At 34.6% G+C, this 13,485-nt stretch overlaps 1 protein-coding gene across 1 annotated transcript in view; it reads left to right on the top strand.

The window, feature by feature from the left end:
- LOC134528915 (uncharacterized) overlaps window positions 1–13,485 on the top strand; it is a 164,820-nt gene that overhangs the window by 68,081 nt on the left and 83,254 nt on the right. The window contains exon 5 of the mRNA XM_063362582.1: window positions 3,472–3,601. Coding sequence (XP_063218652.1) covers window positions 3,472–3,601 — 130 coding nt within the window. The remainder of the gene's footprint in view (window positions 1–3,471; window positions 3,602–13,485) is intronic.

Here is a 13,485-nt window from a genome sequence, read left to right as displayed (position 1 = left end):
ATATTCCTAGAACTTTAGGTCCTGTAGGTAACTTAAAAAATATTCCAGGGTGGCTTAGTCCCTGAACTTGCAAAATATGTGTTGAGTATGATCGCTGTGTTACTCGCGGTTTGAACCTGATTGATTAATATAAATTTATAGATAATAAAAATTACTATATTAAAATAAATTATAAAAATGGCGGTGGTTTTTACTTACGTGTGAATAAAAATTGATGCTGTTTTGACTGGCATATAAATAAAAATGATTGTTGTTTTGAATTAGGTACTATTATAATAGTGAACGCTTGTATACAAGAGGGGAGCAGACTACTGAGTCTATAATATACCTGTATCTTTGATAGAGTGCAGTTCAGCTTTCTTCGCTAAGTATACAGTTGTTTAGTTTCTGTTAGACGTTTCCAATGTAAACTTCGATGGATGATGTACCATTTTCAGCAGAGATTCCGATGGAACGAATACCATCGTCAACAGAGATCTCGATGGGAGCGATGCTGACGATCGCGGAGATTCCGATTGAAGGAGTACCATCGTAACCGACAGCTCTAGAGAAGACAATAACGCGCGCAGTGCCGTCTACGGAGGAACCATCCAACTCGTCGGCATCATCAACGTATTAACAGTCTGAGAAAACATGCAAAGAACTGTAAATGCTGTGTTTGTTTGCCTTCTGTGGAACTACCTGCGGAAATTCCCACTCTTCAGCATAGATTAAATACTCACATGCGGACACGCTGTTGTAGTAAAGTATATGTGCAGCAAACGATTGCGATGATACCTGCACATGAATATAAACCTAAGAATGTGCTTGGTGCAGTACAAGTAAATATTAATGGGTTCTTCTTGGTGAAATCTGCATTTCATTAAGTTTGAATGGCTACTATTATTTAAATAACTTAGGTGGAGCAAAAACAGTTTCACTTTTAGTGACGATATCAAGCAAAATTTAATAAATCAGCTTACGGATGAGGTATCGACGCATTGAGGTTTAAAATAAACTTACTGTTGGTTTGTATATACGTTAAACATGAGGCGCATAAGAACCAAGTGCATAAACTTCCTTCCAAGACGATGGATATTGGCATTTACAATTCAGATAATGCTAAACACTCTGTAAAACAAAGTATCAAGAAATCTGCCGGGAAGAAAAAACTACATAGGAAAAGGATCTAGCAAGACGCTGAATGTGGAGAACTGAATAGAGCTGAGAAGCAGTCATTTAGACCCATTACAGAAGTACAAACATGAATTGGTCGGTTTACTTTTGCAAGTATACATGTAGTAGATTAGAATTTAAATAATAAAAAGTTTTAAAAATGCGTTTTTTATTTCTTGTAAAACATTTGGTGTTAACCTGAGATTTTATTTTTCGTAATATGCAAAACAATACACTCAAATATTGTAAACCAGACAGAGCTGAATTTTTTTCGTGTGTAAATAAATTAAAATAAATAAGTAGCACATTATAAAACACATGAAACCATTTAAAACCATTTTATGTAATTTTACTTCATTTCATATATTAAAGTACATTTGGGTACAAATCATTTCATTTGTATTGAATCAAGTCATTTTGTTCGATGTGTAAGTTGTCGATGCTTATCGGGTTATGTGGTTGTATTTCATTTCCATTTGTATCGTTTCAGATTATTTTGGTATTTTCACATTGATATGTACAGTTAGGTAACGTCTCCATACATTTCAGTTTTTTTCCTTTGATTTATTTCGTTACAATAAAAAACATTCGTGACATTTAAAATTCGATTCAAATAAAGACTTATTTCATCTCATTCATTTCATTCGTCACCTGTAAGCTAGACTGTTTTATAATGAGTCCATTTAATAAAACTTTGTTCTGCCTGATATGAACCAATGACTGGAATGGATCGAATAAATCAATATATTAATAGGTATTTTTTTTAATGATTTTTGAAAATTTTCAGAATTTTTTGGTTAATAACTACGAACTTTCAATATGGTGGCCAAAATGGCCGACATGATAGCGGATGCTTCAGTAGTTGGCGTTCTGGTGATAAACGTTAATGCGCTTTAGCGGATAATTAATAAACTAATATGGTAGCACAAACTCTAGCATCCGAAAAAAGAATGTGAGATGGTGGATCCAAGTTGGCTGCCATTACATCATAATGGTGGAAATAATATATGCTATGTTAGTAGTGATTGGGTTCAGTAGACTGGTAAATAGTGTGGATAAATAATATGTTGAAATATATTTACAAGTGCATACAGTTGGAATCTATCTCAGTGCATCCAAACTCCATGACATATATGCGTTTTTTGAATTACAATTTTAATAAATATTTGGTAATTTTTATTAATGTTGTAAAATATATTGTATTAATATAATTTGTTTGCGCACATGGGGATAGAAACCAGGAACCCACGACTCGATGGCTTTTGAAATACTTTTTTGATCAATTCTTAAATTTTTTATAAAATGTGTTTTTTTTTATTTTTTAGGTAAATATGCAATCGAGGTTTCAAACTACACAAGAAGTGTCATATTTCAGTTCATATGGGTGAAAAGTTCAAGATCTAGGCTTGCTGTCTTGAATATATTTTTTTTGCTGAGTTTTAAGCCGCTTTGAGGACTTTTCGACCCTTCAGCATTTTTTTTTGGATAAAAAGGGGAAATTTTCCTTCCAAACGGAAAATTTTCTCTGAAATTGGGAATCTTTGTGGATTTTTGAGTCTTTTTTTAGGACATTTGTGGAAAGTTTGGTGGCTGTGACTACACAAATCCAAGATGGTGACCGGTAATTGATCTGCACCACGCAGTACATCCTGATTCCTGCGCCAGACTCGGCTATTACACAATAGTATCATTAATGAACAAAGATGAATGTCAATGATTCATAAAAAATTACTTTTAACTTAATATATAATCTTTTTTTTTTCTGTAAAAAAACTAACTAGTTCAAATGTTAGTTCATTTAAAAAGTAACAGTTTAAATTAAAAATATTCAAAAAAATAATATTTTACTTATGTTTTAACTTGTCAAAAATTTATTACCAGTGTCTGTATAGAGGCAAGTTACTACCCGTGTATGTATAGAGGCAAGTTAGTACCCGTGTCTGTATAGAGGCAAGTTAGTACCCGTGTTTGTATATAGGCAATTTGGTTCTGGATCCGCGCAATAGTCGTGGCTCTACATATACATAAATAGTTCGATAGTGAACCATCAAAAAATGCATTTGCAAGGCACGGTATTTGTCGCGATAGAAATCTGAACACTCACTAGGCTGCAACAGGGTATGCCCGTGGCAGCGATTTCTTCCTTGTAATTGGAGGTCGTCTGCAAGACAGACCATTACATTATTCAGCCGGGCCATTTAGTTATTGGTGTGCTGCCAGTGGACATGCACCTGAAATAAACTCATCCAATGATGCTACAGTATTTTAAAACACAGATTGCCTCGAAAAATACATTTTCCTGTGTATTTGTTCAAGGTCGATAGCGTGGATCTTCCCTCTTGGCAAGCCCAACTAAAGGGCAGGAAGAAATGGATCCTGGAACCACCGCCAGAATGCTACTACGACTGCCAGTGCTTGGAGGTTGTCGTCGAGCCAGGAGAAATAAGTAAGTGTAGAGGTAGTAGCCTATGGCTAAGAGGCGAGGCTGGCTTGTATTACCAGCCATCGTCGCAGTGGCTGAGGTGGAATGTGCGATATGACTCGGCGGTGGTTCTCCGTTGTATTCTACACTGTGGAGGACGTAAACACTGGAGGGAAATTTTCCTTGAGTGGTAAATTCCCGACCCAGCCGGGAAACTATGCCATGACCCTTAAGTTTGCCGGGACCCTTGACCCGCCAGCCAGAAGCTCCAAAGACAATGTCACACTATCTAATTTTCGTCTCCAACTATATTGTCAGTAAGGTTGGAAGATAAACATTGGAAGAAAAATCGCTTACGATTTCTCTACCAAAAAATGTTGGACAGATAATCTCAAATTTGTTTTAAATTTTGTCAAAATTATTAATTTTTTTATTTTTGGGCAGACCTATTACAAACTTTTGATTTTAATGTAATTTAGTAATTTAAATAATGCATCACAGTGCTGGATGGAAATTTTGCACTTGTTATAATTTTTGTATTTTTATATACTTTTAAAAACCTGTATAAATTTAACTCACATTAATTCTCATTAGATTGTTACAATTATGTTGTGTTAGTTTGAAAAGTTATAGTCAAATAATTTGATTTTGTTTATAAAATTATTTTGCATGTGACATTCAATTAGCATTATTTTAGTTATTCCTCCTTTATAACCTTTTAAATCGCCCTTGTGTTCTTCGCCATTTTAAAGTATCTTTGTGATGGAAACGGGTGCCATTTCCGTTTTAGTTGGGCACGATACTGATCTGTTGATTTTACCCATTTCCAACATATATGAGAACCTGTCCATTATGTAAAATATTAATGGAATCTCAAGTCATCCATCTTGTCAAAGAAACTAAGCTACGCTAGTGACGTTTTCGGCGACGTCATTACCCTCCAATTTTAACTGACCAAACATATTGGAAGGTATTGGAAGCGAAGTTTGACCGCGTGACATGGCCTTAACTTTTGTTTTAATTTTGAAAATTATTGGCTGTTTGGTAATTTATTTATTTCCAACGAATCAACCATTCCCACGTAAATGAATAATTGTTGTTAATGTTAAGTCATATTTTGAAAATTTCATTGACGTAGACTGTTACAAATTCACACCTACACATTACCTGGGACTCTAACCAAGAATTATTCGCTCCGTAAGCCGACGAGCATTGAACTGCTTTTCGGAGGTTGACACCACTGAAGCAACATTTAGGAACGAGAATGTACAGTCAGTAAAAAAAAACCTTCCGGGAGGTAAAATTGTTTAATGATAAAATCTTTAAATAAAAAAAATGATTTGTAATGAAGTGACACGTGAAAACACTTTTAAAAATTCAACTTAAATACTCAGATCAAAAACTTGTAACAACCCAGTTACTGCTTTTTCCCACTGGTTAAATAGTCTAAGTAACGATTTGTTGTGTTGTCTTATATTCAGTAGGCCTACTATGGTCAGGTTTTCTGATATCGTTTAAATAGCATTTTTTTAATTTCTTTTAAGAAGTATTCCTGTGTTTGCTGTACATTTTATAATCACAATTTACATTATTTCATGCTTTTTGAGTGGTTCAGATGATTTGCTTACTTTATAGTAAATAAGCCCCTAGGCTTTATTTTATATGTTTGTATATTTATGTTTTTGTGTTTTAACATAATTTTTAAGAATTGCTTGGTTTTCTTTGCTCATAATTGGGTGTTAACCTAATTTTTATTTGTACGTTTCTCTCGCAGCGATTCGTTGTCTGAATAAGCTGATGCAATAGTTTGGTCAGTTGCGTAAGGATAATAGAGAAAAACAGAAAGATCAATAGCTATGAGAAATAACGCTGGAGTGTGTCGGGTGGCCGTTGCCATGTGCCCGTAATGGCTGATATTTTTAAGGTATTTTTTAATTGGTTAAAAGTGATGTCACCAGGGGGTCGATTCTGAAATGCATTAGCCTCATATTGGCGGAATTCTCAAATGTAAAAAAAAAAAAAACACGGGTAGGCGACATCAAAAATCCTGCCTACTCGTTGAGCAAAATGCGCTAACCTCGCACTGTCGTGACTCCCACTCACGACTACCAGCCTACCGACAATATCCGTATTCTCAAATGCTAAAAACACGGGTAGGCAACATCAAGACTCCCGCCTATTTGTCGTAGCCTCCGAGCACTACCGACTACTGAGCGGTATGGCTACTGTTGAATGCTGGGAAATTGCATTATCTTTCCTGATATACCCACTAGGCGAATCTGGCGAGATGGCGACTCACTCGTGTGGCAGCATGCACCCGCATATGTTCGCGTTCCTGTAGCTACATCAAGAAACGTAGCAAAAATATTGGTGTGTCAAATGAAACTTTGTCATGGTGAAACTACCTTAGAATAGATTTCATGAACTTAAATAATCTTAATGTGAAATAAACACAACTTTAAGAATTAGTGATTAAATTAGCTTTATTATTTTATTAGGTAACGTCTCAAAATTGTAATTTATGTGTTTGTAGCACAACGGTAGAGTGCGTGGTGCCAGTGATCGAAACATTGCCAACAAGAAGTTTTTCATACCCTGTCATTGCATTTTGTATTTTAATTTTTATATACTTCATTAATGCATTAAATATACTTTAACTAATGCAAAAATGTTATTATTAACAGTATTTTTCTCTAATTTCTCTAATAACTTTAATGCATATTTCTGCAAGTTTTTTTTCTGTTCTCTCATAATAGTCAGGCGTACATAAATTTTCAAAAAATAATTTTATAATAAACAATAAAACAAAAGTAATTAAAATATTTATAACTTAATAACTTTGTAACTGAAAGAAATGTATAAGGAATTGAATGAATATAGGCTACATAAGTTATTGATGTTTAAACAAACAATTGATAAGCATGCCGGGTGGTTTTCTTTCACTTAAGAATTTAGTTTATGATGAGGACATCACTTATTATTAACTTTGCTTGTTTCTAAGTTAAAGTTTCAATAAATAATGGTTTATTACAATTTCTCAAAAAGTTCGATAAGTTATAAAGTAATAAACTAACACAAAATAAACTATTAAAAAATCTGACTCGTTTGCAATTTGAACTATTAAGATAAACATGCTTTTCACTGTGGACGTGGGCTATCATTATGAATTAAATGCATTTTATTTTAAATTAGGTATATTTACCTAGTTTCCTACATTAAATCAAACATAAATTCTCTTTTATACTTCTTAAGATAATATTAGATGAATACATTTCTAGATTAGCTCATAAAGAAGGAAACATTTATCTCATTTAGTCCAGGGCTGAACAGATTATTTTTCATTCGATGACACTTAAGTTACATCATTTTTGCAAGTGACGTACAGAAGAAAATTATAAAATATTAATTCTGCGGTAACATTCTTTTAGAATAAATAGTATATAATTTTTTTTCTTGTATTTTCAGTATTTGAATAAACTGACAGCAATTTTTAGACCCGGATATACAGCCAGTATACAACATCAAATTTAACAAGGAAAAATATTATATGAGCATTAAAAAATACCTTCTATCAATTTCGCTTTGGTTGCATAATAACTTCCTTGCTATGTCAAACTAGAGTTTTTGTGTTTTTTTAAAAAAAAATGTCTTAACAAGATTTATCCTTCTGAAGCTCTTTATACGGTACAACATAAATGAATGAAATTGGATAGACAAAAAAAATAATAAGTCATTTTAGCTTCAAGTGCAATTTGTATACTGTGATATACAATTATACAAAAAAAAGCCAGTAATGGGGACTGTCAACAGAAGTGAAAACTTAAAACTTTGTTTTTAAATGTGTACCTAATATGACATCATTTCTACGTTAAATGTACGTAAGAAAATGATTTTGGTATTATATCAGTACGAGGTCAGCATGATGTCATTTATCGTTACATAATTTTTTAGTCACAACAGATGTCAGTGGTATGTCAAAATTACGTAAAAATTCATTACCTAGCTATGACTTACCAGTGATGTCAGACCTAGGTCATGTATCCACGTGGTCAAATTAACTTCACTTACTGCTATTACAGCATGTCGGTGATGCGAACTCACAAGATTTTACCCATCCAAAAAAGAGTCCAACACGAAAATGATACAGTCGAGTATATACAATGTATTAGTGTATATAAGTTATGCGTATAGGTACATATACACAGGTCGGTGCGCGTCGCCAGTCTGGCGCAACACGTCATTAGCATGTCGGTGACGCGAACCCATAAGTTTTGCCCCTACTAAAAATCGCTCAACGCGGCTTAAGAAGTTTTCACTTCAAAAAAAAAGAATTTACATCCACAAATAATCAACATTACCTCTCATAACCTGACATTTGAAGAATTCACTACTTAAATAAATAAACAAAAGTAAAACATAACCTCACCTTAGCTACCTACTAAACAATAGCCAATACTCGCAATATATCCCACACAATAACGTTAAAATTTCCTTGGAAAATAAAATGAAAAACTTATAACCTTAAAAATAGAATAAATTAAGTTTTATCCTTGAAAAATAAAAAAAATTGGTTGTCTGTAAAGTCGGTTTACGGACGGTAGTTTAACGTGACAACGTCATAACAAAATATTGATGAAATGATTGCATACTTTTATGAATAAAATTGAATAATTTTTATTGAATTATCACTATTTTGTATGGATACAAAGGAGTGAAATGAAATCTACAATTTAATTGATAAATTTACTTTTATTTGCACTCATTAATTCAAATATGTTTATTACTTTAACGAAGAGATTATTTTAACTATAACTTTTATACATGTTTGCTATTATACTTCTTCCATCTATGTTATTCTGTTAAGGATAGGACGATGATAGGAAAAGTAGGAAACGAATGGGAGTGTTTCAAGTTTAATGTGCCTCGAAAAAGTCAAATCGATGGTTGTTCCAATCGAGTGGAAGAGAGATAGATGCGGCGCAAGCGTACAATGAGCGTAATGGGACAATGTGCGTAACGGGACACTTGTCACGTCAAAAAAAACTATAAACTTAAATCCACAAATAATCAACATTCACTACGTAAATAAATAAACAAAAGAAAATCACTGAACGCGGTCATTTTAACTTCACGTACTGCTATTACAGCATGTCGGTGACGCGAACTCAGAAGATTTTACCCATGTACACAGGCAGCTGCGCGTCGCCAGTCTGGCGCAACACGTCACTAGCATGTCGGTGACGCGAGCCCATAAGTTATGCCCCTACCAAAAATCGCTCAACGCGGCAAAAGAAGTTTTCAATTCAAAAATTTGTTACTGTGACGGGATGTGAACCCAATCAAAAAGAACATCTGGCGATTCAGAGGCGCACGCTTTGCCAATTGCGCTATAGAGAACAGAGATTGTGGTAGTCAATTGAGTATGGTGAGATTATTAATGTATTTTCAAAGTTGCGATTACTCCTTTCTATGACTATTTAAATTAACAATTGGTATTCGAGAATAGTTTTGCTACTAAAAATTTTCATTTGGCACACCAATGTTTATTAATTGGGATATATATATATATATATATATATATAGGTTCATGCAACACTAGTAGTATGTAATAGGGCATACTGAAACAGGATGCAGGTAGTGGTGCTTGGTGCCGACCGCCATCTTGAATTTTTGACGTCACGGCGGCCATCTTGGACTCAAAAATTCCTCAAAATTCCTCAAAAATGAATCAAAATTACTCAAAAATTCCCGTTTTAAGAAAAAATTTCCCGTTTTAGAGGGAAAAATTCCCGTTTCGAGGGAAAATTAGAATTTCGAAAAACCACAAAAGTCGTTTTGCCTTAGAAACCACGAAATTCCTAAAAGAGGCTTAAGAATCCTTGCCTTCAGCCTCCGATAAGCCTCTTAGGATTATGTCGTCACCGTTGCAATTTCCGTTACGGCCGCAATCTTGAAAATCTGTAATTTTTATGTTAGAAAATCGGGAATCATTTTTTAAAATCACTAAAAAAATTAAATAATCAAATAAAAAATAATAATCTTAAAAACCACTGTTGTACTTATCGTTACGGTCGCCATCTTGGATTATATAAATGTTACATGTTTCGTTACACCCGCAATCTTGTTTGAGTAATATGTCATCGTTAAACTTTATGTTACGAGCGTCATATTGGATCCTATTAATGTTGCATGTTTCGTTATGGTCGCCATATTGAAATTTAGACGCCATCTTGGAAATCCGTAATTTATATGTTAGAAAATCGGGAACAATTCCAAAATTCATCAAAAAATTATCTTAATACAATTATGATTGATTATATCGATTCCCATCCTTGGTTCGAAACCGGTGAGGGCAAAAATTAAAAATAAAACCATCAGATCCTTCCTCCACAGATGCCACCTACAGACTGACCTACCACCAATATCAAGATATATATCGTCAGCTGGTATGACGTCATGTCCGCCATATTGTCTTCGTCCGCTGGAGACCGTCACCTTGTTTTCGTATGCTAGAGTGTGCAGGCGACATGTTAATATAATTTTCTGTTCACCATACCTTTAACCTCGTCTGTTGGCATTTAACTTTGTCATTGACCTTGACCTTGGACTTTGACCTTGACGTTGAACTTTGACCTTGACCTTAAACTTTTACATTGACCTTGAACTTTGATCTTGACCTTGAACTCTAACCTTGACCTTGAAATTTGACCTTGATCTTGATCTTTGACTTTGACCTTGACATCCATCATGGATCCGTCATTTTTAGTTCAGTCCATGCTACCAGGAGCTACCACATGCTAGTGGTCATTGCCACCATCATGTTTTCGTCTGCTGGAGGACACCATCTTGTGTGTACTCGTCTTACCATCATGCTAGTTTTATTCTAACCTGCTACAGTGCAGTAATCATTTATTATTACTGAGATGCCCGCCATCTTGAAATTCGGTCGCCATCTTGAAATCATGTAATTATTTAGCTAGAAATGCGGGAAAAATTCCAAAAGTCTCCGAAAAAATCAATTATTAATTTACAAATTGAATCGATGGATTACTGTCCACTGTTCTATTCTTGACCAGTGACAGTTATAACTAATTATTAAATAAATTTTAGATTCTGTTTTCCATTACCTTTCACGGAGTTTATTAATCATTCACTCTACGTAAAACTACCCAAGTCAATGTACCTGACTATCGAATTAATACAGTGCCGATTAGCCTAGTATGAAAGTATAATTTTTCAATAATCTGAATAACCTATAAGCCGTTCATAAGAAAGCCACACATATAGAACAATTGTCTTCAGTCCATGAGACCGAGCCATGTCATTATCAGACGTATAGGATAGTCATTTCAGGACCGCATGACCTTCGTCGTTAGCTAATTATAATCAATTAATCCATCGTGACATTTGTTATACATACTAAAGGACCAAGTGACCTTGAAAAATATTTTAGTAACACCAAGAGGTTTTAAACTAGCAAATATTAAATCACTACATTTTGTACCACGCGCAATCAACAATAAGGAAGCACCGACAACGAAAAGGCAGCACCGTCATCGAAAAGGCAGCACATTTGGAAGCACCGCCAACGAAATGGCAGCTCATTTGGAAGCACCGCCAACGAAAAGGCAGCTCATTTGGAAGCACCGTCAACGGAAAGGCAGCACATTTAGAAGCACCGTCAACGAAAAGGCAGCACATTTTGGAAGCACCGCCAACGAAAAGGAAGCACATTTGGAAGCACCGTCAACGAAAAGGCAGCACATTTGGAAGCACCGCCAACGAAAAAGCAGCACATTTGGAAGCATCATCAACGAAAAGGCAGCACCGCCAACGAAAAGGCAACACATTTGGAAGCACCGACAACGAAAAGGCAGCACCATCAACGAAAAGGCCGCACCATCAACGAAAAGGAAGCACATTTGGAAGCACAAGTTACGAGAACTAAGTCTTAGAAATCTGAATACAAGAAATAAAAACATTAATTTTTTCATAATTGCAATTATTTATTTCTTTACATTATACAAATGCAAGTAAAACAAGCCATTATTGTATGTAGCCAGCTTTCCTCAGTTCTTTGAGTATAAAGGATATTTCTTTGATGCACGAATAGTTTCCTGCACAAAGCGAGCCATGTAGAAGTCTTAGCCGGTCAACCAATATATTTGGATCTTTCCATGATGTGTAATCAGTCTCTTCTACCACCATCTTACTTGCTTGTTTATTATATATATTATTTTCTCTGGTGTCTTCCGTTTTAACACCATCCTCAGGGTAACTTTCATTATCGAGACAGTGATCATCACAAGCATGATCCGATTTATTTAATATATCACGATGTTTCCATCGTTTCGGTCTCAGGTCACCGCCACAGTCTTCGATCTTGCCTGCTTTAGTTGCTTCTTCACAGTCTATGCCTTTGTCAACAACCTCAGAGTCGCTGTAGCAATCACCGTAGAAGGCATCATCTTCACCCAGATTACCGTAAGAATTCGATGTCGATGATGTCGAAGTGTCTTCATCGTCTTCATGCTTCATTTTTAGGAGTCCATCATTTTTACAAAGTATGTAAGATCTACTTGAATTCGGCTGGAATGTATTCTCACTTTTCACTTTAAAGATTATTCCATTATCTTCATTCTTCCATAAATCATCAACGTCCTTCAATTTAAGTTCTTTGTCGAGATCGGAAGATCCGCCAACATAATCTCTCCCAAGACAAGGAAAATTATTGTCGTAATGCAGATCATTCTTCCTTAGTCTAGTAGAACCATCGTTGTCCTCTAGCTTGTACGCAGGCTTGGCGTTACAAGTTCTGTCATGTCTTTTTAAGCTCTCGCTCCGCGTAAACGACCTGCTACATCGAACACAACTTATCATATTACGTAGTGGATTTTTAACACAGTCATTCTACTCGTGTTGTCTTCCATTCTTTCTCAAGATAAATTCTTTGCTGCAAAACTTACACCTGTGTCCTTTCGATACAGCAACAGACACCGAATCAGGATTCATATTAGTTACTGAGACTATTGTCAGATGCAACCTGAATTAATTAAATTAGATATATTACTTAAATAGCATTTTTTTAATATTTCATCAGCAAGAATTAAGTTACCTCATACAAAAGAAATTGTTACATGTTGTCTCGATTATTAGCATGAGATGTCGCCACGTGTTGTGTTGAGTAATAATTTATTTAGTTGTTTTATGTGGTATGCAGGAAGCTCACTAATGATCGCAAAACAAGGATTGCTTCGCTAGACATCAAGGAGAAGGAAGTTCGTCTTGCATGTTAGTGCTCCACGGATGTCTCATGACATATTATTTGACTGAGTAATTGATGCTTAATTTTTAATTCCACGTGGTAAAAAAATATTGCAAGTGCTGATTTAGTGACAGAAATTCTCGAATTAAATGTAACTCTAAATAACACGTCATGGCTCATTAGGTAAAAAATCCATCATGCAGAGAGCGGTTTCTCAGAATAGACAGAAGCACTTGAAGAAACCACAGGAATAATCAGGAGTACACGGAGAAAATTATCATAATATTGACAAAAATAGGGAGCACACGGAGAAAACCATCTCACGTTTCTTTAATATCATATAAATACAGAAAAAATATTTAATAAAAAACTAAATTAATAAAAAAAATTAAATTGAAAACAATTACATAAAATACATAAACACATTCTGCTAGCTTGTGAACTTCTCATTGTTTAGCAAAGATAGAGTTCCAGTACAAGCCAGAAGTTTATGTATTTTATGTAAAATTTTTCAATTTAAATTTTCTTATTAATTTATTTTTTAATAAATATTTATTCTGTATTTATAAGTATTTGTAAGTGAGCTTCCTGCATACCACATAAAACAACTAAATAAATTGTTACTCAACACAACACGTGGCGA

Source organism: Bacillus rossius, chromosome 2, assembly GCF_032445375.1.
Source record: "Bacillus rossius redtenbacheri isolate Brsri chromosome 2, Brsri_v3, whole genome shotgun sequence".
Taxonomy (NCBI): domain Eukaryota; kingdom Metazoa; phylum Arthropoda; class Insecta; order Phasmatodea; family Bacillidae; genus Bacillus; species Bacillus rossius.
This window is presented reverse-complemented; position numbering and strand designations above follow the sequence as displayed.